At 44.3% G+C, this 27,893-nt stretch overlaps 10 protein-coding genes across 25 annotated transcripts in view; 2 read left to right on the forward strand and 8 right to left on the reverse strand.

The window, feature by feature from the left end:
* Positions 1-10,429, forward strand: part of apt (apontic) — a 34,636-nt gene extending 24,207 nt beyond the window's left edge. For 5 of the 6 annotated variants that reach the window (NM_166610.3, NM_166611.3, NM_057831.5 and 2 more), the window contains 4 exons: positions 7,795-7,900; positions 7,963-8,223; positions 8,287-8,533; positions 8,596-10,429. In NM_166610.3, coding sequence (NP_726343.1) covers positions 7,795-7,900; positions 7,963-8,223; positions 8,287-8,533; positions 8,596-9,430 — 1,449 coding nt within the window. In that variant the 3' untranslated portion in view covers positions 9,431-10,429. Of the gene's footprint in view, positions 1-7,494; positions 7,702-7,794; positions 7,901-7,962; positions 8,224-8,286; positions 8,534-8,595 lie in introns of those variants that run through there. The other variant, NM_001274224.1, reaches the window with a different exon arrangement.
* Positions 10,429-11,690, reverse strand: CG42560 (uncharacterized protein). 2 transcript variants are annotated; one of them, NM_001169795.2, is made up of 7 exons: positions 11,508-11,690; positions 11,342-11,452; positions 11,217-11,283; positions 10,950-11,158; positions 10,783-10,859; positions 10,660-10,723; positions 10,429-10,597 (listed from the first exon to the last, which is right to left on the reverse strand). In NM_001169795.2, exons 5-7 carry the CDS (start codon positions 10,851-10,853, stop codon positions 10,451-10,453), a joined length of 282 nt encoding a protein of 93 aa, NP_001163266.1. In that variant the 5' UTR covers positions 10,854-10,859; positions 10,950-11,158; positions 11,217-11,283; positions 11,342-11,452; positions 11,508-11,690; the 3' UTR covers positions 10,429-10,450. The 2 variants fall into 2 exon arrangements, with proteins under 2 accessions (NP_001163266.1, NP_001163267.1); NM_001169796.2 differs by lacking the exons at positions 11,217-11,283; positions 11,342-11,452; positions 11,508-11,690 and having other exon boundaries at positions 10,783-10,959.
* CG42559 (uncharacterized protein) lies at positions 10,429-11,690 on the reverse strand. Of its 3 annotated transcripts, NM_166612.4 has the most exons (7): positions 11,508-11,690; positions 11,342-11,452; positions 11,217-11,283; positions 10,950-11,158; positions 10,783-10,859; positions 10,660-10,723; positions 10,429-10,597 (listed from the first exon to the last, which is right to left on the reverse strand). In NM_166612.4, exons 1-4 carry the CDS (start codon positions 11,588-11,590, stop codon positions 10,961-10,963), a joined length of 459 nt encoding a protein of 152 aa, NP_726345.3. In that variant the 5' UTR covers positions 11,591-11,690; the 3' UTR covers positions 10,429-10,597; positions 10,660-10,723; positions 10,783-10,859; positions 10,950-10,960. The 3 variants fall into 3 exon arrangements, with proteins under 3 accessions (NP_726345.3, NP_001163269.1, NP_001163268.1); NM_001169798.2 differs by having other exon boundaries at positions 10,429-10,723; NM_001169797.2 differs by having other exon boundaries at positions 10,660-10,859.
* Positions 11,691-11,816: 126 nt separating this feature from the next.
* On the reverse strand, positions 11,817-12,676 carry CG10332 (uncharacterized protein). Its single transcript, NM_137965.2, has 3 exons — positions 12,577-12,676; positions 12,454-12,523; positions 11,817-12,385 (listed from the first exon to the last, which is right to left on the reverse strand). The coding sequence occupies exons 1-3, from the start codon at positions 12,633-12,635 to the stop codon at positions 12,179-12,181; spliced, it is 336 nt and encodes a 111-aa protein (NP_611809.2). The 5' UTR covers positions 12,636-12,676; the 3' UTR covers positions 11,817-12,178.
* IM18 (Immune induced molecule 18) lies at positions 11,817-12,676 on the reverse strand. 2 transcript variants are annotated; one of them, NM_001032276.1, is made up of 3 exons: positions 12,577-12,676; positions 12,454-12,523; positions 11,817-12,385 (listed from the first exon to the last, which is right to left on the reverse strand). In NM_001032276.1, the coding sequence occupies exon 3, from the start codon at positions 12,070-12,072 to the stop codon at positions 11,857-11,859; it is 216 nt and encodes a 71-aa protein (NP_001027447.1). In that variant the 5' UTR covers positions 12,073-12,385; positions 12,454-12,523; positions 12,577-12,676; the 3' UTR covers positions 11,817-11,856. The 2 variants fall into 2 exon arrangements, with proteins under 2 accessions (NP_001027447.1, NP_001286772.1); NM_001299843.1 differs by lacking the exons at positions 12,454-12,523; positions 12,577-12,676 and having other exon boundaries at positions 11,817-12,102.
* A 207-nt stretch (positions 12,677-12,883) lies between these two features.
* Positions 12,884-13,359, reverse strand: CG43209 (uncharacterized protein). Its single transcript, NM_001259552.1, has 3 exons — positions 13,277-13,359; positions 13,160-13,226; positions 12,884-13,103 (listed from the first exon to the last, which is right to left on the reverse strand). The coding sequence occupies exons 1-3, from the start codon at positions 13,336-13,338 to the stop codon at positions 12,912-12,914; spliced, it is 321 nt and encodes a 106-aa protein (NP_001246481.1). The 5' UTR covers positions 13,339-13,359; the 3' UTR covers positions 12,884-12,911.
* A 128-nt stretch (positions 13,360-13,487) lies between these two features.
* Positions 13,488-14,544, forward strand: Eglp1 (Entomoglyceroporin 1). The gene is made up of 3 exons (NM_137966.2): positions 13,488-13,747; positions 13,803-14,205; positions 14,270-14,544. The coding sequence occupies exons 1-3, from the start codon at positions 13,620-13,622 to the stop codon at positions 14,453-14,455; spliced, it is 717 nt and encodes a 238-aa protein (NP_611810.1). The 5' UTR covers positions 13,488-13,619; the 3' UTR covers positions 14,456-14,544.
* Positions 14,545-14,624: 80 nt separating this feature from the next.
* On the reverse strand, positions 14,625-27,657 carry Eglp2 (Entomoglyceroporin 2). Of its 2 annotated transcripts, none has more exons than NM_176253.2 (3): positions 27,414-27,657; positions 15,296-15,854; positions 14,625-14,959 (listed from the first exon to the last, which is right to left on the reverse strand). In NM_176253.2, exons 1-3 carry the CDS (start codon positions 27,503-27,505, stop codon positions 14,738-14,740), a joined length of 873 nt encoding a protein of 290 aa, NP_788433.2. In that variant the 5' UTR covers positions 27,506-27,657; the 3' UTR covers positions 14,625-14,737. The 2 variants fall into 2 exon arrangements, with proteins under 2 accessions (NP_788433.2, NP_611811.3); NM_137967.4 differs by lacking the exon at positions 27,414-27,657 and adding an exon at positions 15,981-16,081.
* On the reverse strand, positions 16,592-17,557 carry Eglp3 (Entomoglyceroporin 3). The gene is made up of 2 exons (NM_137968.3): positions 16,944-17,557; positions 16,592-16,879 (listed from the first exon to the last, which is right to left on the reverse strand). The coding sequence occupies exons 1-2, from the start codon at positions 17,535-17,537 to the stop codon at positions 16,661-16,663; spliced, it is 813 nt and encodes a 270-aa protein (NP_611812.2). The 5' UTR covers positions 17,538-17,557; the 3' UTR covers positions 16,592-16,660.
* Positions 18,495-25,613, reverse strand: Eglp4 (Entomoglyceroporin 4). Of its 6 annotated transcripts, none has more exons than NM_137969.3 (3): positions 25,576-25,613; positions 19,035-19,584; positions 18,495-18,954 (listed from the first exon to the last, which is right to left on the reverse strand). In NM_137969.3, exons 2-3 carry the CDS (start codon positions 19,563-19,565, stop codon positions 18,736-18,738), a joined length of 750 nt encoding a protein of 249 aa, NP_611813.1. In that variant the 5' UTR covers positions 19,566-19,584; positions 25,576-25,613; the 3' UTR covers positions 18,495-18,735. The 6 variants fall into 6 exon arrangements, with proteins under 6 accessions (NP_611813.1, NP_726349.1, NP_726348.1 ...); NM_166615.3 differs by having other exon boundaries at positions 25,496-25,613; NM_166614.2 differs by having other exon boundaries at positions 25,370-25,613.
* Positions 27,658-27,893: the final 236 nt, after the last annotated feature.

Consider the following 27,893-nt stretch of genomic DNA (forward strand, 5'->3'; position numbering starts at 1 on the left):
TCGAAGCCAATCGTTCCCATGACTTTAATTACAATTTAATATTTATTTAGTTCGATAAGGCCGGGGTGATTATTTTTGGATACTCATGACTGCACCCAGCACTCGCATACTTACGTGCACAGATACAGATACAGATACAGATACAGATACAGATACACATGCGTACATATCTTTACGAGTGCGTATTTGTTTTTGTGTTACTATCAATTGGGCCTAATCAAATGCCTAAGTAAATTTGCTCAGCAAATCACTGAAACCGGACACCATGTGGGTAAATAATGTGTGTCTAATTAATAGTTAAACCCCAAATGCGAATGAAAGTGCCTCCACAGAAGATTGCTTTCGACGAACTTCTAATACGCTTGCTGCACACTTTAAAGGCGAATTAGGGGGAGTTAGCTTCGTGGAACTGTGACTTCCGGTGCCTTTGTAGTTCGTCTGAGTCTAAGATGGCTCTGCTCACGCACCCATCTGCACCAGGCACACCCGCTCTTTTCCGACAATTTACGTAAATTAGACACGAAAAATGGGTAAAAAAAAAAAAAAAAAACAAAATAAGGGAAAATAAAAAGTTATAAACTATACAAAGAAGGCGTCAACAATGCCAAATGGGAGCGTTTCTCTTGGCGTTCCATTCGGCTTGGCTTGGTTTCGCTTTTATCAGCTATAGACTTTGGTTAAATTACCTAGAATTAGTTAACACATTTTCCACTGCGCTGTGCGTTGCGTTGCGTTGCGTCGTCTGTTTGGCATAATTAAACAATTTTGTGCTTTATGCGCAATTAAATTAATTTCTTCCTTTGGCTTTAGCCGCCTGATAAGTGAATAAACGGGCCCAAGTCAAACATTTAAATTGCGATTGCACCGCCGCAGATACAGATACAGATATATAGTAACTATAGAGCCAGGCGATATTTATGAGATATTAATTGCAATTGTGCCAGATTACAAAGGCTGACCCAGCTGCAGTTTCCGCTTCCATGCTCTGATTTCCTCCAGTTTCCCAGGACCCATTCAATTCGCGTCAGTACGTGCGAAATCATAAAGAACCAGAGCGCTGCGTTCCAGGAATGGGGCGACAAAGTGAGCAATGAGTTCAGAAGGCAATCCGCCAGATACCCAGATGTGTATCTCTATCTATGTATATTCCCAGGCGGGTTGACAAGCGCTGCAAGTAATGTGCGTGGCTACTTTTTCATTCGCTCGGAATGAATAACATTCATGCTGGATTGGATTGAATTAATGCCGTGGCATAACTCAAGTGCCAAATGCAAAATGTATCTTGAAAAGCGAGTATTAGCATTTGTCAATTGGGTCGTGGCAGCGGTGGTGGTTGGGGGTTTTGTTTAAAAGGGGATTCTATTGAAAGCTTAATTATCCCAACAGTAGGTTTTTGTTGTCAAGGATTTATTTACAGCAAATCTAGCAATCTAGTTTTTTTCAGCTTTTAATTAAATTCCAAATGATCACGCGCACTTGGTTACTATCTGGTATCCAGACTTTCTCCAATCCAAATTCTTTGCATATTCCGCCGATTGAATGGGCATAGCCGCCAGTGTCCAGTAATGACCGTGTTCATTTCATTCGATCAATTCAGCTAGCAAGTACTTATTAACGCCGATGCGAAGCTCGTTTCTGCTGGGCTCCGAGTTCTGAGCACATTAAGATCAGATACAAAGATACATTATCGCCGCTGCGAGCCTGCTGGATGGCGTAGTTGTAGGCGGTCGTCATTCAGTCAGTCAGTCAGTCAGTCAGCCAGTTTGTGGGTCCGATCGGGCATTGGCGCAATTAAAACGCTTAAGGGGCCAAGCCAGAGTCAGAGTCAGATCGAGAGCTGTTTGCTACTTAAAGATACACGCCACACACACACAGCCACACACACACAGCGAACCGTCCATCTATCGGATCGAGTCAGATATAAATAAGCGATACGTGTAATTCGGGTCACTAACCGTTAACAATAAATTTCATTTGTTTAAGAAACTCCAGCCGGCGGTCTGGCTGTAAAATAATATCGCCATAAGAATTGACATCCGATCATTTGTAATTATTATTGCGCATTGCGACATGACAGGGCGTCGGCTACTTGCTGCCATTATGTGGGCGTGGCCATTATGGGGCTGTAGCATGTTGCCATTGGCCCAAAGTCGCCGCGGAATCGATATATAAAAGGCCACAGATCGGAGCAGATCGCAGCAGATCGCAGCACAAATCATTCTAAATGGTTCGTGTCGAAGATCCGACTCATTCCGCATCTAATGGTAATCGCAGTGCCATAATTTACATTGCGAGACGACTCGACTCGACTCAACTCAGAAGTCTTGGTTCGTTCAACTCGTTCAATCAATCTTAGATTCGGTTCAGGGAACAATTAATGCCAAAAAAAAAAAAGAGAAACAAGTCGAGAAACCTCAAGTGCGGGGAAGGGCTTTCTTTCTTTCTTATTTCAGTTATTTTTTTTTCGGACAAGTTGCGTTGTCTACTTGAGGAGTTTCGGTTTTTGGTATTCAGTCTTCGGTTTTGGGTGCTCAGTTTTCGTTTTAAGTCCAACTTAAATGGAACCAGAAATTATTTTCGAACGCCTTCAAGTGCCACACACAACAGCTACAACAAAAGTACATTTAAAGTGAAAAAAAAAACGAAAAACGAAAAACCAAAGTTGATTCGAAGTTGGGTCGCAATCATGACTTGATGCGATTATAAAGAAGTTTTTCGATGGGGCGGGGGGCAAAACGTAGAGAGTCGGAAAGCATTAATGCCCAATACAAATAGAAATTAGATACACACACACACACTTACGCATTCGACCGCCACAAGCACATATGGATACTTAACAATTTCGATATTCAAATGAATTTTTGGAAAATGACTTAACCAAAATGCCGCAAATGCCCCAACTGAACTCGCCTGAACTGTCTAGAATTGTTTTCTCTTCTCCGACGTTTGGAGAGTTATGTATAAATAATAATAATAACAATCAACATGCAGCAATGGCAGCTTTAAGTTGTCCCACATCAAGATACAGATCGAGAAATACCGCATCTGATTCGATTTAAGCAGCTTTAGAAAGTAAGCCCATCCAAATAGTATCGAATCTTATTATTAAACTTGGGCTTATCACTGCAGTATACAACTTCTTAAAATCATAAGTTCTTGGAAAAAATGTATACTAACTTTTAGGCTTGTTCTTAACTTCCTAGAAGCTTACGAATTAGCATAGAATCTTAGAATCCTAGAATCGAATCACCAGCTCTATTCAGAGCACGCCGCTTGGCGATTTTATGATCGCGGAATGTTGTTACCATGTAGCACATACTCATTCGAGTGACAAAACAATTTTCATTCTGCGAATGGCATAAAAACAATAGCTTATAACAAATAGCAATTGTGGGGGCCCATATAAGGCAGTTAGCAGCAGCTCGGCTCACAAAGTTTGTGGCAATTGTGGATGGGGGAATGGATGGCATGGCGGGCAGGGAGGGCAGGGAGGCCATGGATGTGGATGGAACTGTGGATGGGAATGGGGAGCGGAGTAATGAACTTGTCAGCCATGTTAGCAGGGTGTGTGCTCAAGAAAGCTGACTTGCCGAAGTGCTCCAGTTGTTCGGGGGAGTGTGCGACGCCTGGGAATCGAAGATAAAGGTAATCCATTTGACTTGGCCATATCTCCGACTGTCACACAGTCTGGCTCTGATTCGAAACTATGCACAGCTGCGCCATTTCGCATGCGAAGTGGGGCTTGTGGGGCTGTGACGTTTTCGGATTTTTTGGGGCTGACTAATGAAAGCGAACAATAATAATTTAGTAAGTCTGGAGCGTCTAGCGTCTAGCGTCTAGAGTCCAGACCTACGCATGCGCAAAGGTGGATTTCCGATGCCTGGCAATTGTCACCGCACAAAACGCAATTTGTCGTCGTCGCAGACGAGGAGTGGAAGTCACTGAACCCGCCCGAGCCGATGCTTTTTTCTATTGCCTTTTTCTCCGTCTTTGCCGCACTCCATATCTCTACACAGTAAGAAATAGTTGTGTGAAATGTTTGTGGGCGAAGCTTGCACTGTTCCATTACAAATACATAATAGCTTTAGCTTTCTTCATGAAAATATTTATAAATGTAAAGCGCTTTCAAGACAACTTGCAACGATTTGTTCTCAGTGCAGCCCGCTCTCACTCGCTGCTTATTTTTGGGTGTAGGCCAGGTCCGCCGCAGACAATGCCGCATTCGACAAAGAAAATCTCACAGTGTTTTTTAGCTAGTTACAATTGTAAGTAGCACACACACATTCAAGCACTCGCACAACTAAATATTTTGCTGACAACTGCGCAGGCGCGCGTGTGCGTCATGAAATTAGTTTATTTGTTTGCATAAATGCGGCACTGGTGTGCAGGCAATTTCTAATAAATTTGTTGTTTCGGCACCCGTGTCATGCACACCTGGAGCATAATTCGCCCCCGGCGGATTCAACTGAACCAACTTGGCCCAAGCTGGAGCTGAATCGAGCTGGAGCTGAGCCATGACTCAATTTCCGTCAGCTGCGCCAGCTGAGCGCATTTACAGGAGAAACTTTGACGCCACACCACCAGCCATTGATTCTTGCAAATAGCTATGTATGTATTCACTTTGGATAAACACCATAAAGTGCTCCAAGGAGACACTGGTTGCCATGACTGATTACCAATGCCCATGAAGCATTCGTTCCCATCGAGAAGCGACGCATTCCCTCCAACTTCAACTAGTCAGTGAATTTCCTCTAGAATTGAAAAAAAAACGCTGATTTTAATAACGAAACCTTATAGCAGCTCCACTTGAATATTACGAGAAAAATGATTGGAGTGAAGTGGAGTGGAGTGGGGGGCCACTTAGGTCTGTGGAACTACTGCGAACGGCGTTAGAACAATAAACAGCGCACAAGAGATTCTTTTCTTTGATTTTGTTCATACTTTTCCCCGATTTATCCATCCATCGCAACACACACAACATTACACATTCAAATCAATGAATGGCCGCCACTCGAGTCGAAAAAAAAAAAAAAAAAAAAAACGAGAACAGAAGAATCTCGCAGGATGGGGAGCTCTTTTGGGCCACTCGAGCGTTCGATGACATTTCGTTTTTTTTTTTCAGTTTTTAGTTTTCTCCGCGTAATTATTATAATACGTAAATTTGGGCAGTAGAAATTTGTAGAATCACTTCAAGTGCTTCAAAGTTTAACGATTGGCCCGCCAGGTTCAGATTCAAATCTGGCCGTAGCTGTACTCTGGCCATAAAAGCCAGCCGTGGTGGTGTGTGCTCCACTTGGACGTATGTACAAAAATGTATAACCCATTTGGCCATTTAGTCCGAACTATAACGCCGCTTCAACCCGATGACAAGATAGTTCAGATACTAAGGCATGCCGCAGAATACGTTCGTTGATTTGCGGTAATTGCGCACAGACGCCTGCCGGGGCATTGGATTTCGGCTCGGAATGGATACCTATGCAATATTTCTACAAGTATATATAAATCGGACATGATGTGGTCCATAACTATAAGTAGCCGTAAGAGCTAACAATGCCGGGCTTTATTTTAAGGCACAAGGTTGTGTTTTGTTGCTCCGGTTTGCGCCGTGTGTGTAGGTTCACAATCGCTGGGTTCGAGTAGAGCATGTAGATTCGGTAATTATACTTCGTTTATATTAACAGCCCACAAAAGCAGATAACAACAAACAGTCATACTCATACGCTCACAGACGTAGATGACCAAAATCTAAACCAGTTTGCTTATTTAATTTCAATGCTTAGTTTTGAAGTCACATTGATTGGAGGAGTGTGATTACCTCTATGAGTGTGCGAGCTGCCAGCCCCAAAAGCGGAGTGCCAGCAAACAATCCAATATACATCGCGGATTGACGTAATTTAGTTACATTTCCGAATCGAAACAAAAATGGTATCAAATCGCTTGAGAGATCCTGGAGAGCAGCGCGTTCTTTCGGGCACAGAATTTCACAGTTGGCATCTTCGAACTTCATCTTTGACTAACTTGGCTGGAGCCCCACCCTGGCGAATAATTGGCACTCGCCTCGAATTTAAATGATTCTGGCATTCCTTGAATGCACTGACAGAAACTCTGGCATCTCATGGGCTTGAAAGTACGAGAACCTCCCATTGAAGAATCTATTGATTTCTCAAATCAGCATATCGTTTTCTCTGCGTGTATCTTCCCAAAAGGAGCGGTTTAACCACCCCGCAGCTCATGACTAAAATTTAAACAGCTCCATAATAGTCGGCCGTAATAATTAATTGTTTGCTAATAAATATGAGTTTATATATGTATATAGGAAGAGCTCAAATAATAAAAAATAATAAGCGCACGCGCCGCGTCTCCAATGACTAAGTCTCCTTTCAGTCTTCGAGTACGCGATAAATGCGAATGTACATATATACGTATGTATCTAGATACGTAGTTCGAGTGTACGAGGTACACATACGAGTGCCGAGTATAAGTATAAATTGTAAATCAGATACGGCATAAATATTGAACACATGGCGCAGTAGTTTATACACCCAAGAGTTGTGGGTGTTCGATGGCTGCAGGGGGGGTGGGGGTGGGGTAGTTGAGGGGCACGGAAGGAACTGAACAAAATTGAAATAAAATAAAGCACCATAAAACGTACTTAAGATTGACGATTGTGTTTTTTGGGGGAGCGATCAATGAAAGAGTTTCGATGAAGACAATATATGGCAAGTACAGTTGAGCTCTTTTTTGGATTTGGGCATTCGTGTTGTCTGCAAAGGGTTATTGATAATTCTATGCTCTTCCCAATTTAGTTAATATTCTTTTATTACTAAATTATGAGGGAATTTTTGTGTCTGATTTCGAGACGGGGGAACAATCGAAGGAGCCAGAAAGCGACCGAAGAACGCGTTGAGTAAATGCACATTCTGGAATATTTATATAGTACATTTGAATATATATGTACTTGATTAGATATAATTGGCTGTCAGTATGTCTCTTGATCGCTCCACTCAATCGCACCAATACTCGGATTCGGATACCGAGCAACCGCACAGATACATTTTCGAAACAAACAAAATGTCGGCAGCTGCTTGTTGTGTTAGCTTATAAATTAAAACGCGTTTCATGGCATTATTATTTGATGGTTTTTTACTTTTTTTTTTTTCGTCTTATGGCTGCTCAATTCATTCGATTGTTCGTATATTCACATTCTTTTTAGCCCATTCGTACCCATATACCCCCGATATCGCTCACACCTCCTTCCCCCCCTTCTCCGCTCGGTTCATCTGTCCGCCTGTCTGCTAATTGAAAATCAATTAATGTGACTGCATCCTATAGCTGCTCATGTCAAAGTCAGATATCATCCAGGGTAGGGTAAATTCGATGGAATAAGGGAATGAAAACAAGAGAAGGAATTCAAGACTCAACGACTCAGATTCAGAATCCGAATCAGAATCCTTTTGTTTTCACTGACCTTACTGTCTGAAAACAAAAACCCAATTGATGTGCCCCAAGTAACACTCTGATAATTACCGAAAAACTCCAAATTTTTCGATTGCTTTCGACTTTGGCAGTATTCATCGCCAAGTTCATTGGGTTTTCGAGTGCGTCCCGCGAATCGCTTTCGTTTGGTGCGGAATTTGGCACAAGTTTTGTATGCTCAACTACTGGGAAGGCCAATCTGGGGCTTCTAATTCCACTGTGCGGGTAATTTGGGGACTCTTGCCAGTTACTAGTTACCTCCCAATACGAATCACTGATTTCTCACCTCCTGCCACTCGCTTCTTGCTTCCGTTGCAGGTCAACAAACAGTATTCGGCCACCGATCTGGAGGCTTTTATGAAGATTGCCGCCAACTGGCAAAATTCCAATCACAACTTGCTGGAGGGCGTCGACATAAAGACGGGTAAGTTAAACAAAACGAAGTGACCGTTGAAGGAACTTAATTCAATCATCGAATGCTTGCAGAAATGACACAGTACATGAACAGTCCTTCCATGAACATGTACAAGAAGAGGGAACGCACCCAGAACTGGAACCACCAGGAGAAGAAATACCTACTCGATCTGTGTCGCAAGGACATGCGCATTATCGAGAACAAGAGATTGGATGCCGGTCTGACCGCCGTGAAGAACAAGGCATGGAAGATTATCCACCAGAAGTTCTCCAATCAGTTTGGCACCGATCGCACCTGCAATCGCCTGAAGGAACAGTGGCGTCGCATGAAGGGTAAGTCTTTATAAAATACATATATTTAATGGCAAAGCTAACCTTTTCGATCTCATCCTTTAGCATGTACTCGCAACGAGATCCTGGACTACAATAATCGCCTGGCCAGGTTTGGAGCAGAGGTGGCCGATCGCAAGAAGCCATCTCCGTTCACCTTCGAGGTGTGGGATTTCATGCAGGAGGCGAAGAAGGCATGCAAATCGGAGGCCCTGGATGGCATTGATTACTCTAAGATTCCACTGGCCTTGGAGGAGGGTTTTGAGTATCGTGAGGATTACAAATTCAATCCCGAAGACCACGACATGGATGAGTAAGTTGATCGCTATGTGGTAGTCTGAATAGATCTTTATTGAGCATTCTCTATTTGAGCAGCAGCCGCACACCGCCGCAGGAACTGTGCGATGTGGACATCAAGGAGGAGGAGAACAACGAGACCTTCAACGAGACCTTCAACCATCACCACCTCAACCAGAGCGACATCCTTGGCAGCGGCGAGCGTCTCAGTGTGTCGCCTAATCACAGCATCAGTCGCAACGGGATCCACGAGGCCGAGAGTCCCGCCACGATTTCCACATCTAATGTCCTGGACTCGAGCGGTGCCTATATGGCCGGAGGAGGTGACATGTCCGGCTTCCAGGCCAACTTCAACATGAACAACATATCCGCCACGCTGGAGGCACTGAATGCCCTCCGTTCTGGCCAATTTCCCAGTGCAGCAGCAGCGGCAGCGGCCGCCATTCACCAGCACCAGGCACAGGCCCAGGTCGCCATGCATCACCAGCACAATAACAACAACAACAATAACAACAACAACGAGGACGACGAGGACAGCATGAAGCCGCAGTCTAAGAGACAGCGCACCAGCAGTGGTAGCATGTTGGGCAGCGAGGATCAGGCACCAGTCCTGGCCCCATCAGTGCCAGCATCCTCGGACTCGCAGGCCCTAGAGCGGTCCGGCAGCAGCAATGGATTGACCATGCCGGGAACGGCAGTCAGCACCAATGCCAACAGCAGCAGCAGCAACAACAACAACTTTGAGCTGCGCATGTTCATGGAGATGCAGAGCAAGGAGCACATGATGCGCATGAAGATCCTGGAGGTGCAGTTGCAGGCGGCAAAGCACAGTCGCGACCTAGTGGAGATCAACAAGACACTGGCGCTGCAGAAGCTGCAGTTGGAGCTGGCCAGCAAGCGACTGCCCAGTTAGGAGGCAGTGCAGCAGCAAAAGGAGCAGCAGCAGCAACAGCAGCAGCAGCCCATCGCCGTTTCATGTTACATTAGTTTATAGAAATAAAGCCTGTCAACTCGGTCACGTTCGCAGGCAGAGAGCGTGATTGGGAATCGACTAGAGTTAGCACTAGAGTTAGTCTTAAGTTGAAAGCAGGATCCACAGCTACACATCCAGACCCGACACACAGAGAGACATTCCTGGCATTGTTGATCAGTATTTGAAAGCTAGAAGCGAAACCCGACACACAGAACCGAACCCAAGAACCCCAGCGAGGATCAGGAGGCGCTCGGAAGTATGCCATAATCTTATGATGATGATGACGATGATGATGATGAATCGCCTACCTCACAAGCACACACACACACACACACACAATATGCACACACTCAGCTAGCAGACACACACACACAGACACACTCTCTTCTGGCCTAACCAGCACTTGACCAAGTCAAGTCAAGTTTAGTTAGTTTCTAGTTTTAGTTCGTATGGGAACCACTCTCTCCAAGTTGCTCAACTACCACAAATGTATTGTACTTACGTTCTTGACCTCTGCTACCCCACAACTAACGATTTGAACGAACATGAAATGCACACAAGATTATTTTTCATAGTCCTAAGAGAAGAACCTTATATATGTCAATGCATCATACACAATCGGCAGTTGTCTCTGATTTTGATTCTTACTTGAACTTGTATTTATTTGTATCTTTGTATAGACTATGTTGATATATATATGACCCTATATATGTTTGTTTCAATGCCATATTACATGAAAGTTCTTTTTAATTCATATTTTCCGTTTGCGCTGCAAAACAAATTGTTACCATATATAATATATGATATGTATGTACCCTACGTATAAGCAGGCTTGAAGAAGGCCGCCAACTCGGCTTCAGTTGTCGTAGAAGACTTCTTTGTAAAGCGTGTAAATGAGAGATACAAATTATTTTAAATAAAATACAAAACAAAACAAGCAAATGTTTCAGCTACACTTTATTAATTTTGTTCATGGTTCATCTGTGAGCCTTCGGTCTTGGTTTTTTCCAACGATTGTATCTGCTTATCCACCTTGATGATCTTTGTTGTGACTTCGTTCTTCTGGCTGAGAATCTTTTCTCGCAACGACTTCAGCTGTTCCCGTTGCTGGGTAAATTTGCAATTAAATTTAAATAGATTACTTTCGTTTTTTGAGATCACAAACCAACCAGTTTAAGGAAATGTATGTTCTCCTCCGCCCTGGCTTTTTCGAACAAATGCTTGGATATGTTCCTGGATACAGAGATGCATCTAATAAGCGAAGCCATAAGTGCTCAGAACACGGAACTCACTTGTTGGATTGTGAAAACTGACACATCCTGGGTCGCAACAGTTGGAAAAGCTTTTCGACCAACTTCAGCATTGTATCCTTACGGAGGAAGATAATTTGGAATTTACTATAGTAACTGATGAGGTATTTCAAGGTGGAATATTGACAAACTTAAAAGTGATAGCCTACCGTTTGATAGGTCATTTTTCGAGACTCTTTTTGAATTGCTCCAACAAATCCTTCAGAGCTTTCAATTCCTTTAGCAGATTCTCCTTGTGTTTCCTTGATTTGTGGCTAGTTTTGGATTCCAAAATCTTGATCTCCTCTTTCAATTTGACGATATCATTGGCGATTTCTTTAACCCTGTTCTTTTTTATCTTCATAAATTGCTCTGAGGCCTATGGAATACCCAATTCTACAAGGTTATTCACAACATTAAATAGTTTCGATACATACAAGTTTGAGAACATAGTTAAGTTCCTCGCCTCTGCCCTTCTCGGAAAATTTGTCAGTGAATTGACGTCTATCATATGTAAAAAAAAAATTATTTTTACGGGTCATTTGAATAATAAAATACTTACTTAGCAGGAAATTCGTTTAAATTATTATTCGACCTTGGGTGGAAAATGTTTCTACCGTGGTAAAAGTTTCTATGCCTTGGTAAATTTCTGTGCAACTCATTGGAAGGCCAACTAATATTTAGAAGATTTACAAATAAAGTTTGGATAAATTTCCAGTACTACATACCAAACTCTTTCTTGACATAGCACCTGAGGTTGAAATAGCCTGTTGCACGATGCCGAGCCTAAGATTCGTGCAACAGGAAACATGGCTTCTTAAGTTTAGGATAGAACGAAATCAGTGTGGCAGAAATACATTTTACAAGTCTGAAAGTACAATGTGGATATTTGACGTACGGTCAAAAGCAACTACTTCGATATGAAATTTAGAATTTGCAATAAATTTAGAAATAATTATTACGCATTTTATAAATAGTAAGCAGATGTGTATCAAGGCCATTTCATAAGTAAGATAAGGAAACTGGGCGATTAATTTAGTTTAGGCGTTTCAAATCTTTATTGTTTCATTCTTTACGTCAGGCGTACATAGTCTTCGATGGTTTCCCAATCGGAGCGTCGTAGTACAGTGGTCGTTGCTGTGAGCTTGGAGACCTGAACGGATTTCCGGACCCAGCTCCAGATCCCGATCCGTTTCCTGGTCCAGTGTGGCGAGATGGCGAGGCGACGCCGGGAGCAGCTAGGAAGCCCAGGAGGCCCAAAAGGAGCAGGCAGCACAATGCGATCAGCTTCATGGTTGGCAATCTCAAGTGAATCTGAATGCCGACCTCCGGCAATAGCTTGTTTTTATACGCTGCACTCGTATGCCCTTGGGATTGGGAAGCACCCGGGGGGATTTTGCTATTCGCTGAAATCACCGACTTTGGGTGATTTCTTATCAGCTGGGGGGCGTCGATCAGATTTTCTCTCCTTCCTCTCGCGATTGGAATTCACCTTCACATCGAACTCCATGCCACGGATGCAGCGGGTCAGGTCGGTTAGATTGGCCTCGACGCGCTTTTGCTTGAGTGCCAGCTCATGGGATTGCAGATCCAAGATTCCGCGTTCCTGACGATGGGATTTGATTAGATGGCGCTCGATTTTTGTATCATCTATCTTGAAAGGTAACAACTTACTGTTTGCAGATCCTCCAGTTTTAGTTGATTTTCTATGCGACTCTGATCGGGCAGGACAACCAGATAACTTCTATATATCAAAATGTTATGATTGAATATGTATAATCACAGAATGCAACCTACCTGATGGTGCAGCCTCTGAAGCGGCTGAGAATAGATCTGATTATTGGGTTAATGTCCATGCTTACGAAAATGAAAACAGCTAATTTTGATTATCTCTAAAAGTTTGAAAGTAATTGCAAAGTGTTGAAGATACTTCAAACTGGCAAACTGCTGATATGGAGCTGAAATTCTGCATATAACCACATTTTATAGTTATCTCATTCTTCGCTATGCCAAAAACTATGCTACGCATTCTTGCTGTCCCATAGGTGGCGCGTTGGTTACGCATGTCAAATGTAAAATTACCATCGCCCTTGCCAGTACAAACAAGTTGTTGCAATCATTTAGTTTTATGTTTATTTATTCATTCTTATGTTTCGGAGGGCTTGTTTCAACTCTTTGAGCACTAATATAAGTTTACCCCTCGCAGTCTTCGCCTCGGACGACTTACTTTTCTCAAGGGCTTTGATTTGCATTTCAAGTGACTCGATTTGTGCGGTCAGTTCCATGATCCTTGCCTCTTTTCCCTTGTTCCCCTGCAAATGTTTCTTGGAGGTAAACGTTCTTTATGAGTCATTGAAATGTTTAGTTAGGAGATACTCACAACATGATACGTGTCGATACCGCCACTGCCTCCTTTGTCAAAAAGATCGCTAAACGGTCGTCTCTTGCTGCATGGAAATTGTGGATTTAAGGGAACTCACATTGCGGACGTACTTACCATAGAAACATGGTATCTCTTGTCTTTAAAAAAGTAAGAATCTTATAAGCCCCCCGAAACATACTTTAAGCTCTGCGTCAAATTTGTGTACTTATGCTTTTTTCGTTAATAAGTTTCTCCACGCCAACTAGGTGAGGCAAAAACACATTCAAAAATGGCTAACAAATGATCCAAGTAAACCTAACCCCTCTTGCTTTGCGAATATATTTGTTAAACATTTCCAATATACGAATTCGGTAGGAGAATCAATACTCAGACATACATAGTTAGTCAGTGATCATTTAGTTAGTTAGTTTTTTCCTTAAATTGTCTGTGATACATTACATATTACGGATAATTCACGATGATCTGGGACTTCTTTACCTTTATACGCGGAGCCACCGAGTTCAGTGCCACTGCGCTACTGATTTTGCTCGGTTGCATGGGAGACTCAACGAACCAAGGTGGTGAGAGCAAATTCTTGGTGGCCAGGTGATGCTTAGTGAGATTTCTATAATAGAATATTGTTAAATACTCTATCGTATAGCGTTCACTATGGCCTGACGGTGATGGTGGTGATGCACGTGTTTGGCTTCGTATCCGGAGCCCATTCGAATCCATGCATCTCGATCTCATGCTACTTGATGGGCTACATCGCCCTGGAAGTGATGATGATGTACGTGGTGTGTCAGATGGCCGGTGCTTTCCTTGGTTACTTCCTGCTAATGCAACTGCTGCCCAAGGAGCTGGTGGACAAAAGCAAGCCAGGCATTTGCCTGGTACAACCGATGGACACTCTGTCCACATACCAGGTCGTCATCATCGAGTGCCTGCTGACCGCGGTCCTCGTGCTCGGATGGTGCTCCTTGTGGGACGTGCGAAACGGAAGGTTCCTCGACTCGGTCGCCATTCGCATGGGTCTCCTCGTGATCGCTTGCAGTTTCGCAGGGGTGAGTTGAAAGGCTTTGGATTTTGTATCTATAGATACTATAGCTATATATGCATTTATTGCAGATTCAACTAACTGGAGCCAGTATGAACCCCGCCAAGACATTGGTGCCTGCCATATTCTACGGCAGTCCGAATTCGGTTCTAATGCAGCTGACTGGCCAGATCCTGGCCGCCATCATGGTGCCCTTCGTGTGGAATCATGCGTATACGCCACCTTATAAGCCCTTGGAAATTCCAGTGTGCAACTGAGCTGTGACAATAAACATAAGCTCGACGTTTTTGGCTACCGTGTGGCTTATTTGATCAAGTGTATGAGCAATTAAATATTAACGATAAGCAGTTCGCCGTGGCGTAAAAATAATCTGGCTTAGATAAGCATAGCATTTACATTAGATTAAATATATAGTCGTCAGGCGTTGGAAATTATTTAAGCTATTTATTTGCACGCTTCGCAACTTAAAACTATCCGCTCTCTCCGCTCTCACGAACACGAACTTAAACGATAACTTGTCCTATGTGTAGTAAATCCATTTAGGCGAGCTCCGCCTCCGAGGTCCTCTTGGTTGACATCGTCGTCTCGTCCACCTCCGATTCCTCCAGCTCCCGCCGGAAGGCGTGCTTGTAGATCACCGAGGTGATCAGGGCAGCCGCCATGGGACCCACCCAGTAGATCCAGTGGTCATCCCAGAATCCGTTCCAAATGGCCGGAGCAAAGGATCGGACTGGATTCATACTAGCCCCAGTCAGTTGTCCCTGTTGGGGGATTTACAATTGTTTATTAAGAACATTTTTTTGATACCTATTGATTGCATTTCATGGGATGGCTAAAATGTCTATATTAAAAGTGTATATATGCCATTTAAAGAAAGGTTATCATCGATACCGAGAAAGTCAAGTGCATTTGCCTGATAAATTGAAAACAGATAGTGAATGGAATTTTAGCATAGCGGATCGTCAATTTGATATTTCTTAAGAGCAGACAGTCTTATCTGTATCGGTATTACTTGGACAAACAGACATTAAGGTGGATTACAAAATAAGATATATCTAATACTGTATCTGAATTATTCCGAACAATAATCAACTTACCGCTGTGAGCGACAGGCATGCGATGGCCAGACCAAATCGCACTGGCAGCGAGTCCTGCTTGGTGGCATTGCGGGGATCCCAGACGCCGCAGCACACGGAGATGAGGACGCAGGTGATCAGGAACTCCACGGCCAGTCCCTGCCATGGGGTCAAGGTGCTGTTGAGCGAGGTGAGGCAGACGCCATTGGGGTTCTCAGCGCTGTAGATGGCGCTCTCCGGGAGCACCGCCTTCAGCAGGCCGTAGCCAATGAAGGCGCCCACCATCTGGGCCACAAAATAGGCCAAAGCCATCGGCAGGGAGATCATGTTGTAGACGTAGGTGGCCAGGGTGACGGCGGGATTCAGGTGGGCGCCACACACGCAACCGAAGCACTGGATGCAGATTAGCACCACGAATCCGAAGTTCAGGGCGCTCTGGAAGTCCGAGTTGGTGAACACGGAGTTCTCCACACTGCCCATGCATCCGAGGAACATCAGCATAGCGGTGGCTATCATCTCGGCAAGAACTGTTGTGATGCTGTCCAGCTGGCGGCGCTGCAGCAGCCAGCAGTTGGATTGGCTGCGAAATAGAGAGGAGTATTCCATTTTAGTATTCTTGTGGGTTTCATTGTGTTTAAATTTTTTTGAGTCACTCTTCGAGGATATTTTAGATTTTGATTTTAAGACTTGGAACTTGGTGGATCACCTTGCGGTTGTAGCCATGATTTACGTGCGTCGCGACGAGCGATTGACTTTAACGGAGACGTGGTCCGACGTGGACTGCACTCCAGACCAAGTACTCAATGGTGCGAATCGCATACTCTATCGCCGGCTCTTAATCGCCGGCAATCTCGTCTAATCGCCTTAGGTGGGTTATCAGCCAGCGTTTCTATATACTCATATCTACCCAACTATTGCCAAACATTCGCGTTGGTGTGCTCCATTCACTCGAGTGCGTATGTCCACTTTATGACGTTTTAAGGCAATTCAAAATGTGACAAGGCACTAAGTTAGTGTCCCACTAGAAAGGGGGCTATAAGCCATCTAATCAATATGATTTAAGCCGCCTGTTGTAATGGTTGAAACGCAGAACATTTCATTCGCTATCAAGCTGAGCAATTCTAAAAGGGGCTACTTATCAATGGCCATTGATAATGATTTTCAAAGACCTATGGACCTATTGATATATATGACAAACTCGACAAACTTTCCAGCGAATACGAGCCCCCAAAAAAATGGCCAATATCGCCGCTCATCCCAATTGTATGCTATGGAAATAATACAAGGTGGTGCTTAATTACTTAATCGACCTAAATATTTTGTGGCTCTATTATTACAACATATTCGTATATATATATAGTTTATTCGATAAGATTCAATTCACACCTATTGCACTATAACCTCTCCGATCATTCGTATCTTGGCATCGGAAGTCCTCAGATCGATCTCCTCGTCGCCCTTAAAGGCCATGCGATAGATCAGCGAGGTCACAGCTCCTGCCACCAAAGGACCCACCCAGTAGATCCAGTGGTGTGCCCAGGAGTCGTTCCAAACAGCTGGACCCAGTGATCTGGTCGGATTCATGCTGGCTCCCGTGAAGAGACCCTAAAAGCAACAGACTTCCCATTAAGTAACACTTCGCAACTTTGAAACGCACCGAAATACCAACCGCTGTGAGGATCAGACAGGAGACGGTGAGACCGAATCTCACGGGCACCGAATCCTGCAGCTTGGCGTTCCGTGGATCCCACACCGAACAGGCCACCATGACCAGGCAGCAGGTAATGAGGAACTCGATGAAGACCCCCTGAAGTACGCTGATTCCGGGGGCCAGAATTGTCACACAAACACCCGACGGGTTGTCCACACCCTTGATGGAGTTCCCAGGCAGAACAGCCACCAGGAGACCATAGCCTATCAGGGCTCCGGCAGCCTGGGCCACAAAGTAAGCAATGGCCCGGATCCAACCGATTGCGCCGTAGAGCCAGGCAGCCAGGGTGATGGCCGGATTTAAGTGGGCACCGGAAACGGAGCCGAAGCACTGGATGGCGATGAGAATGGCCAGGCCGAAGGTGAGGCCACTGCGAAAGTGCGAATTCTGGAACAGCGGCGTTTCCACACAGCCCATGCAGGCTATGAAAACGAAGACGGCAGTCGCCGCCAGTTCACCGAAGAAGCAGGCTATCGCACTCCTTTGGTGTCCTTCCAGGCGCCACCTGGCGTTCGGATTGGACTCCTGCGATTTTTGCTTCTGTTGCGACATGCTGACGGAACTCTACTGCCGCAATTTTGGGCGGCTGCCCAAGTGACCCAACGTGCCAGCAAAATTTACGGCAATCAATCAAAATCCATTATAAAACCTTAATGCTAATTATCGAGCGCAGATTTGGGAGCAGCTCCCGCCCACCCATTCAGGATGGATCAATCCATCAAGGCGATTTTCGGGGGGCTTTGCTCAGCCGTAATTATCGGCCTGATAAGCGCCACTGCCATTTCGCCCGATTTGTGCTCAATCTTATCTCATTAAGATCTTTATCGAACGGCGAACGGGGTCGCCGAGACCTGGCCAATACTCGTACTTCTTGTGTGCCAGCCAGTGTCTGAATCGCTACAACAAGGCCAATAAACCTGGCCTATGGTGTTCGAAAGCTACTCGAAGGAATCACCCCGTGATTTCCAGAAATTCCAGAAGAGTGATGCAAATCCAGCATTAGCATATCACCCATAGCACATAGTCCCCTTTAAACCACATAGAACCACATATATCATTTGTGCTTCGTATACGGACTATAGACCCGAATGGAGTACGTAACGTACAATAACTGCATATTGTTGGTATATTTTGGCTTTATTTGGCTGATACGCGCGTCTCATTCGCAGCCTGCTGATAACGTTTTTTAGCCACCATTTGATTGGTCGATTTGGAGGTACTAAGATATTCGAATATCTTATGAACAGATTTTCCAAAGACCGCTTAAGCTGATGGGCTTTTTTCACTTTCGATTCCTGGAAAAAGCTTATTGGTATTTTTAAGCCCGGAAGTTACTTAGAGCTAATCAAAGCAAATACCTCGTTATTGAAGAATGAAAAGCTTTTAGATAATATGGACTCAACATGTTTTAAGATGGCCCAGAAGAGCAGAACTTCAGGTATCAAATAACTACCAATATCTTGTGTAGAATTTCTTAAAACCATAAAAATAATTTACTTGTTTTGTTTTGGTTTTAGATTAAAAATCTCGATGTTCTTTATTTCTGAAGGCAATTAGTGTTTTCACCAAGACGTTTATCGTTTCAAGGGCTTATGTAAGTGTGTGCACTTGGTTCGCCTTTTGAAACGTTCGAGCCACTTTGTGAAGACACTGCTAACATTAGCGTACAACGAATGCATTATTTTAAAATTCGGCATCTTAGATATTAACTAAATTAGTTAGGGCTTTTCCTACAGCAATGTCTTTGGCCTTACGACAGCTGGACGTCCTCCAGTTGCCGCAGCTTCTCATTGGAGGTGATCTCCGCCTCAACCACCTCGCGGCGGAAGACGACCTTGTAGGCGTAGGCGGTGATGGCGGAGGAGCTCAGCGGGGCCAGCCAGTAGATCCAGTTGCTCTCGAAGTGCTTGTTCCACAGGGCGGGGGCGAACGACCTGGCCGGGTTCATGCTGCCGCCGGTGAAGGGACCCTAAAACCAATGGTAGGGAACGAGGTTAATAATCCGTTTCGAGGCAGGTAAGGATTAGCCAACTGTTCGCTTTAACTTACGGCAGCGCAGGCGAGACAGGCGATGGCCAGGCCAAATCGAATGCCCACGGAGTCATGGAACTTGGAGTTGCGCGGATCCCACACTCCGCAGCAGACGATGACCAGGATGGAGGTGATTACGAACTCGATGCCGAGGGCCTGGCCCGTGGTTACGCTGGTGTGGGGCAAGGTCACGCAGAGCCCAGCGCCCACCGTAAGTGTGGGCGAGGGAAGCAGGACCATGAGCAGGCCGTAGCCGATGAAGGCGCCCAGCATCTGGGCGGCGAAGTAGGCAAATGCCATGCGCAGGGTGACCATCTCGTAGATGTAGGCGGCCACGGTCACGGCGGGATTCAGATGGGCACCGGAGACGCAGCCAAAGCACTGGATGGCGATGAGGACGGCGAAGCCGAAGTTCAGCACAATCTGCAGATGGTTGTTGGGAAAGAGGTCCGTCTTCACGCAACCCATGCAGCCCAGGAAGACCAGGATGCCGGTGCCGATGAGCTCGCCGAGGAAGGCGGAGATTTTGTCCAGCGTCGATCCCTTCATTTTGAAGACCTTACAGCAACTGAAATGGTCAGAGAAGCGCTTGAATAATGCCACACTAAAAAGCGAGCTACCCTCTCTGTCGCACGCCATCGTCCATCTCTTTCTCGACTCTAAGTAGACCTGCTTAGGAACTTCATCAATCATATCCTATCTAAGACCATCCTATCGTTTCGCAAAGCCCTCCTCGATTTGCACCTAATCCCCGCGACACACTTCTACAATCTCAACTATTGTGCAACTTTGTAGTTAGTTTGTCAAGCTTCTAGACCTTTGCAACTGCTGTTCTCCTTCGGCTGCCTGGACGATTTCCTGCTGGTTTTCCACCCCTTGCGGATCCATCCCCTGCTGCTCGAGGTTCATTGACTTGGCATCGATTTTCCAAACACCCTTTTTTGGAAGCACAACTTATGCTGCTGATCCGACAAACGATGCCTGCTGCGGGAATGCCATCGATGGCTGGACTGACATGAAGTAGCCGTGTACTAAATATAGTAGACTTGTGATTGCCGTTCGGCTGTCAATTGGGTTTATAGATAAATGGCCGAAAAAATGCGAATCAAATCACGACATGGCCATAAAACAATAACCAATCTTTTTCAACCTTATCGCCTGAGCGCCACTCGAGTCAATTGGAGTTCACTACGTTGCGAATTAATCCGTTTATTGTGATTGGTAAATCCCTCTTTCTGGTAGCCAGAACTCTTGTTTTTTGTTTTTTGAATTTCTTTGGTTTCGAGTGCCAGATAATTACCGAATCTCGTGGCTCATTTTGACACTTGTCCAATTCTTTGAGATCGCACTATATAATCAATCTTTTCCGTAGCTGGTGAAAATTCACAAAGCGGCAGCGCGACTGTCAATGTCAATCTGAGGCGGTGGAGTAGCCATAGGCAAATATTTATATCTGTGTCTATATAATATTGCGTAAATCAAAAGCCCATTTTTAGCCCCTGTGAGAGAGCAGCAACACACACAGATACACACACACACATATGAAGGGGACCGACCACAAGCACACACACACACACACACACACAAAGGCGTGGAAATTAGCGAATCCTACTGGTGAGCATAAAAAAGTCAAGTGTCCAGAATTTATGAGCATCTTAAACGCTCATTCGCTGCTCTCGTTCGCTTTTGCGATTATCTCTGGAGCGATGCTCCTTCTCGCTCCCACTCTTCCTTTACCAGTCACCTGGCTTAAATCATTATAAAATGGTAGAAACAATACGGATGATATTCCATGGAAACAAGGTTAGATATTAACACTTGGTGTGCAACTGACATACTGGTTTTGCTCTATCGAATTCATTCGACTTATTCACAGCATTTTATGAGAATTATAATATTAAAGGTGGTCCTTACATTTGTTTTTTAAGTAAATTATCATTTTCATTTAACTTGTTTCTTACTATTTGTTTGCCATGAGAAAGGCAAATCTGCTAAGCAATGATTGCTAGAATTAGTAGTAACCATAGTTCCTAAAATACGACATTTTCATTGCGTGTCATTCAAACTTAGCACTAAACTGTAATTGATAGCGAAAATCCCCATAATTATTTTCAGTGTAGTTGGTCGGTGGGCGGTGGGCATAACACTGTTATGCTGTGCAAGTGCGTGACGCGCTCGCAATTGAAGCAGGCGGCATATTGCGTATTGATAACAGCAGAGTGGCACACTATCAATTACCACCGTCGCTTCGATTCCTATCAATTGCAATTGCTGCAATTGAGGATGCGTTGCGTGAATCGGGCTACCACGCAATGTGGCAAACAAATCACGGCAAATCTCGGCACGCCTGTCGATCAAATTGCACGCAATTTGCGTAGTTATGTGTCTCAATAACAATTGGATCGTCAATAAATAATAACAATTTAAAGCAAATATTTTCAAAAGCCCTGCTGTTGCACACACACCCAGTACACACAGTGGCTCAGGTGATCAGAACTTTTGACCCTCACTGACCACGCCTAATGTTTTCCATTGCTTTCTCGCCATAACACACATTGGCATTGCCACAGAAAACGGTGGAGAAAATAGCACTGCTGGTTCATTTGCGTTTTGGCCCTTGGCCAACGGCAAATGTTTGTGTTTGGCCAACTCATTGACAGTTGGTTGGTCAAAAGAGAGCGACACGTTTTGGCAAGAGACAAAGAGATTAAAGGCAAAGCAGTAAACACGCGATGGATCGAAAGTTTAAAAATAAATCAAACACACCATCCGATCGGCAGCACAATAATAATAATAATAATTTAATTACCACCTGCACCTTTATCATATTTTCCATGCCCAGAAGGATCACGTATCATCCATGGGATCGCTGCATGGGCCACGATTTTCAATGGCCCGAGGGCCTAATTGACAACAAACCCCGTTTGGGATGATGGATCTTAATTATTATGATCCATTCTCAGCGTTTGTCTAAGTGATGGGACGTGACTGGGCGTTTCTACGTTCATATTTTGGGGAGTGCTAATCGCTGATGTTAACGGAAGTGGGGACTGTTAATTAACAGAGCGGTGCGATAAGAACGGGCGACTCCTCGGAGCTTCTCAAAAGCTCAGCTGCTAGGATGCGCAACTTTAACGAAGCTTCGATCGTTAGCTTTCGGCGAGCTTTTCGATGAGCTTCCTTATCACGCGGCATTATTATTAGCTAATTATGACTAAGTTGGTAATAGAGTGATAAGCCTTCGGCCAGAAGCTCGTCGTAAAAAACTTGTTAGCCTGAAGAACAGCTAATCAATCCGTGCCGATAAGCCTCACCCGCTGTTTGCTGATAGCTGTGGCTGTAGCTGCTTAAGAAGTGATTTTTGCTAGTGGCCCTAAAATGTTGGCCATAAACCATACGCCGCAACCACTGTCACTCGCACTGATAACCGATATCGAGCTGAGTGAGTGGTGATGGTGTATTGGGATTGGCGGTGTCTGGCGGCGCAATATCACAGGCTTAATTTGGCCATAATTGGGCCAACTCAAATCGGATTTACTCGTCAGACTTTTGACATCGCCCCGCATTTACGGCTCTTCCAAAGTGCGATAGTGATCGGTTGCCGACTTATTGATGTGCAACAACAACAACGTATACCCCTTTATGGCATTCCAATTGCCAGCTGGATCGTAATTGAAGCTCATTATGGTGCCACAGGCGGAAGCCTTAGTGCCCATTGACCAAGATCCATGGCAGCCTCTTCCTAGCCCCAAGGTTCTGCTTCTTATCTGTGCGGCTTATCAGGGCAATGGAAACTGCTGACGTTTTGGGTTGCGCAACAGGTTGTTGGCATCGCCACCTCGCAGTGCTGCCCCCTTTTATTTACGGCTGTAAATACGGGGGGCAATTAAGACGTGGTCAACAATACGGCAAGATCCACGCACACGGCTCGAAAATGTCAGGTGCTCTAGCAGCCGAGAAGGTCTCTGATTTCGTGGCTAAAACTGTGGGGCTTCGTCTTATCAGCTGGCCACGAGGTTGGGCCACTCGAAAGGCGATTGCTCAGACTATGATTTGTGAAAGGCATTGTAATGACTAGACAGACAATTTGCTAATTACTGGCAAATAACTCTTATTTCTGTTGCTCTGATAGCACTCGGCAGTGACCTAGGCTACGAATTCCTTTTGCTCTTCCACGAAGGCTGGTCAGCAGTTAATTTATGGTTCGATGTGGCCTCTAATCGTGATATTTTTTATTTTTGCTGGCAATACGTATGTATATGCAGTCCATTTGATAATGGCGATAAGGATGGAGTGACTCTGGAATTTGGCTGAAGCTCATGCATTATGCAACGGCCCCGTCCTAAAGTCTTGAATTGGAACTACACTCTGCTCAATGGCGGCTGGGACACCGCCGTTGATAACCTGCTAACCCCACGGCAGAGCACCTTATCAAGTGGCAAAGCAACCAAGTTAATCGCAGTTCCGAGTGGCTGCGGTTTGTCAAGCACAAATACAATGGTGGCGTGGGATTGAATGACATCAACCAACTGTGAAGAATCACCGGGTTTTGGCCAAGTCAGGCACAATTACCATACAGGAACTGCCATAACAGACACTTGAACTGGCCCAATTTGAGTCGGGCCAACTGTTCCGTGTCCGACCGGTTTCTCAATCATATGATGTGACTTTACAACTGGGCCAAATCTCGATCGATTCGTTTAATAGAGCCAACAATCTGGATCTGGCGATGGTGCACGCGATTCGCAACTCGATTGATTTATCAAATTTGATTAGCACAAACTCGTGAGTTCCCCCCTCCAAAAGATCTTAATCGAAGGCATGTGCCAACTTATATAAAATCGAGACTTCGTTTAGTTAGTCACTAATTACTTGAACAGTTTGGTCATTATTAAACTCATCGTACTAATGAGATCATCTGTTTTATTAAACATTGTTTAAAAGGAGCAATTGAAATCGCTTTTCAAAGTCTGACCTCTAATGTCAAAACTTAAGTAAAATAATCTGTAAATAAACAAGAATTTGTATTTCTCTTTTTACCCCTTTTATGAGATATTTCTGCTAACAACTTTATCAGACGCTGCGACCTTCAAGGCAGCCGAAAAAAAATGTTCATATTGTTTGGTTTCATTTTTCGTTTTTTTTTTTGGTGGGAGTGTGAGTTCAAGTTCTCGAATTGCGCAGATAAAACTTCGATTCCAAGCTAGCCAAACCAATGCCGCGATTCTATGTAGAAGATAAACTGAAATATTTACAAGTGGTCACATAAGACATTGCTACTTATGGTATCATAAAATGATCAATTTGGCGCAGGCACTATGCAAAATCGCCTGATCCAAGGCCAAAAATTCCGTTTCTTACTTATCAGGGCGCTTTTCATTTTATAGAACCGAGAACCGAGAATCGTGTGACCCCGCCAATCGAGTTGCTATACTTATTTTTCAATGATAATTTTGATAAGACCGCCACACCAGCCGTCGTCTAATTAGTATACAAAAACAACAATGGTCGGGGCAAACATATATGAATGTATATACACATATATAGGTACATACATATATTTGTGTAGCTAAAAGCTAAAGTAGAACAAGCGGACCGAACTAATGTATGCGCACACAGAGTGGAAATGTTTTCCAAAAAGCCAAAACGTCCAAAAAGCATGGCACAGTTCTTTAAAAATAAACATTCTCCGTTAGAGTCGGTTTTCAGCACAAGGCAAGTGTTAAATGAATGTCACACGAAGAAGTCCTCCCACTTTCATTCGTAGAATGATGGTCATATCTGTATCTATTGCAGTTGAACTTCTAATTACTCGCTCTGATAGTTGCGCAATCGTGGGATCACTGACAATTACCTTCGCCCCTGCAAGCTTGCCCATCATCAGGTGCAAATGCTAAATAATGCACATAATTACCAGTTAATAATGCGGCAGTCGGTAAACAACAATATTAATAAACGTATAAATGTGCAGGCAATGTGCCCGCCCGCCTGGGTGTTTTCGATTGTTCTTCGCTTGTTTGATCACTATTCAAGTATTCAAGTATCCAACTATTCAACTATTCAAAGCAGCCAGTGGCGGCGCTGTGGGAGTGGGAACTCTACTTTTTATGGCTAGACGATAGGCGATAAGGCAGAAATGGAAAGCTGAATGCTGAAAGCCAAGATAACCGAGACATAGTCAAATATTTGAATAAAATTAACATTTATCGGCCATTATACGCGTGCCAAAGCAGAATTCGCACTCGAAAACACGCACTCCACTCCACTCACTCATTCACTCTCCTCAAGATATGGAAATATTCCACCAACTTTCTGTTTCACTGTGTTATTTTTTTCCCTTTTTTTTCATTTACCCAGGAAGCAGATCACGATACTCAAAAGTGCATGCGCGCCAATTCGAAAACGCGTTTTGCGAACCACTTGTGCTGCCAGTCAACGCACTGCAGGCCTTTTTATATCGAAGCCACCTCTCTGCCCACCTGAGTCTTGATGAAATTTAGCGACAGCTTTGCTAATTAATTAACGCACACTCAAGCAGACCACGGAGAGCCAAACTAACCTGCGTTCCGATCGATCGTTTGTTTGCTATTGAGTGTGGAAAAGGCCTCCAGCTAAATACGCGCGATCGACTGCGAGTGGGCTGCGCAGTCGGCGTCGCAGCTGGACACCATGGCGTATGATTGCTCTAGCTATATGCTGCTGCTGCTTTCCAGCACAAGCAAGCAGTGCGAAGCTTGCTGAAAAACGCCAACTGCCAGCTGCTCAGTCGACGCTGCGTTCTTACGCCGGTGATGTGAGCTTTTGATAGCGTTATCAAGCAACTAAGTTCACTTTGATATGCGCTTTATTTCAAGCAGCGCAAACAGCTCGCAGCCGGCAAGCAGTGTAAAGCAGTGGACAGTGGAGTTTGGGAACGGGTTTTTGTTGATATCAATAAAAAACACGCTCATCATGATTCACCGAGTTCTTTCAATAACGCCAACGAAATATTTGATATTTCACAAGATTAGAGGCTGAATCTATCAATTTAAACTTTGATTATCTCATTAAATCCATGACAGGTGCATCACTTCTAAAACAACTTTGCTATTTACATTAGTTAAACAAATAAAGTCTAATATAAAACCCATACTTACGGACACAATAGTCACGCAGTCCCGAGTAAACAATTAAAAACCCAAAGTTCCCATATTTGGACACATGGAAGTCATGCAAACTGTGCAATTATAAGTTCGAATAAATATGACAGTCATACCTGTTTGCCTAATATTTCCGCCAATTATCAGAACACCTCAGATGCTGAGGTTGGTAGTGAAACCTAAAAAAAAAAAACACTTCAATTGGTCTCAAGTGGCGCTCCCCAACTGATAAAACAAATCAAAACTGATAGGAAGAGCAAGAGATAGACCAAATTAAATAATTAAAAGCGTGCTATAAAATAAATCAACAGATGACAAAATCCGTGGCAAGCGAGTGATTGTCAATTGAAAAACATCCATAAAATTTAAGTGGCGCGCCCTTTTTGATAAGAGCGTATCAAGAGGGAAGCGGGGATTAATGGCACTGTTTACACTTACCTTCAAGGTTGCGGTGATTGGAAAACTTACCCGTAAGATTCCTGGCTGGATTTTCATGGCACTCACTTCAGATAGCATTGCTTATCATCCACGACCAGCGGTACGTCACTTATCGAAAGCTTTATCGCGATGACGGATTCGGATTTCCTTGTGGCCTTGACACTCAAATCACTCGCCGACTTGCACCCAAAGCATTAGCATTAGCGGCGGAACACATTTGAAGTTCGATAATAAATTATGAACATAGACATAGAAACTATGTGTGCCAGCGATCGAGGTAGAAGCAATTTAGCTCGCTAGATTAATAAATAAATTCAATGAAACCGCAACGAATCAAAGACGCGAATAGAAGCGATTGATGTTTTCGAGAGTTGCTTATCGAGCAGCCATCGTAAACTCACGCGCATGTGACACAGTGTTCGATCCACTTTGGACTTTATATACTCATATACCATATTATTATTATTAATATTATTATTATTATATTATTTACTGGTCCAGGCCAGACTAGCTTGATTTATGGACACTTCGTTTCTGTCTAGCCGCGTCGGGAGTCACCGAAAATTGGTTAAACGGCCTGCGAAAATGCAAAATAAATAAACAAATGCGGCGGCATTTGTGTTTTCTTGTATTTGCAGTGCGGTTCTCGATGCCGCAGCCAAAAATAAATGTTGGCTTTCTGTTTTTGCTGCCTGGTAAGAGAGGGGGGGGGGGCTGGCAACGCTTATGCGCACGTGACGCATACTCAACGTGGCACCGAAAGTGTGTCAGAAATGGGTATACGAAATAGTTTTGTAATAAATAGCAAATGATGTCGCACCTTCTGCACGTTTGTTTGCCACTCGGTGGCTCTTCGCTGCTCATCTTCATTTGATGACCGATTTCCGCGGACTGCGGCTGTTGCACTGGCATTTCCCTCCTCGATTCCTCACTTCAACTCCAATTGTTTGGTCGCTACTTTATTCGCCTTTTCTCTCCACTTGTAAAGCACTTGACGCGGCGTAGCAACTAATTGAATTGCCCGTTTGCAATGGTAATTTTCATGAATCGACTGACTGACTGACTGACTATAGCTATACTACGGCTATAGCTGACTGGCGGAGAGTAAACGATGTCGATGTCGATGTCGCCGCTTAACAAAACCGAAGAGCAAAAGCCAAAGCGCCCATCAAAATCAAATATCGCGCAAAAAAAAAAGGCATGCCATAAAATCGAGGCAGCAAAAACCGTAAGTGCCATTAGACACGATACCCAATCACCAGGTGGGTATATACCCCAAACGAATGCGATGCGCGTCAAT

The sequence above is a fragment of the Drosophila melanogaster genome, chromosome 2R, assembly GCF_000001215.4.
Source record: "Drosophila melanogaster chromosome 2R".
NCBI lineage: Eukaryota > Metazoa > Arthropoda > Insecta > Diptera > Drosophilidae > Drosophila > Drosophila melanogaster.

Bases quoted from the DNA above. Each gene is read 5' to 3' on its own strand.
- CG43209 (NM_001259552.1), bottom strand. From the start codon at position 13,338: ATGTTTCGGGGGGCTTATAAGATTCTTACTTTTTTAAAGACAAGAGAT. The intron at 13,227-13,276 runs GTAAGTACGTCC...ATTTCCATGCAG, and splicing joins AGAGATACCATGTTTCTATG to CAAGAGACGACCGTTTAGCG. The intron at 13,104-13,159 runs GTGAGTATCTCC...TTTACCTCCAAG, and splicing joins GTATCGACACGTATCATGTT to AAACATTTGCAGGGGAACAA.
- Eglp1 (NM_137966.2), top strand. From the start codon at position 13,620: ATGATCTGGGACTTCTTTACCTTTATACGCGGAGCCACCGAGTTCAGT. The intron at 13,748-13,802 runs GTGATGCTTAGT...TCTATCGTATAG, and splicing joins AGCAAATTCTTGGTGGCCAG to CGTTCACTATGGCCTGACGG. The intron at 14,206-14,269 runs GTGAGTTGAAAG...CATTTATTGCAG, and splicing joins TCGCTTGCAGTTTCGCAGGG to ATTCAACTAACTGGAGCCAG.
- Eglp3 (NM_137968.3), bottom strand. From the start codon at position 17,537: ATGTCGCAACAGAAGCAAAAATCGCAGGAGTCCAATCCGAACGCCAGG. The intron at 16,880-16,943 runs GTTGGTATTTCG...TGTTGCTTTTAG, and splicing joins CCTGTCTGATCCTCACAGCG to GGTCTCTTCACGGGAGCCAG.
- Eglp4 (NM_001274225.1), bottom strand. From the start codon at position 19,709: ATGATTGATGAAGTTCCTAAGCAGGTCTACTTAGAGTCGAGAAAGAGA. The intron at 18,955-19,034 runs GTAAGTTAAAGC...CATTGGTTTTAG, and splicing joins CCTGTCTCGCCTGCGCTGCC to GGTCCCTTCACCGGCGGCAG.
- Eglp2 (NM_176253.2), bottom strand. From the start codon at position 27,505: ATGCCAGTGCAACAGCCGCAGTCCGCGGAAATCGGTCATCAAATGAAG. The intron at 15,855-27,413 runs GTGCGACATCAT...TCTATTTCGCAG, and splicing joins GGCAAACAAACGTGCAGAAG to CCAATCCAACTGCTGGCTGC. The intron at 14,960-15,295 runs GTAAGTTGATTA...ATCCCCCAACAG, and splicing joins CATGCCTGTCGCTCACAGCG to GGACAACTGACTGGGGCTAG.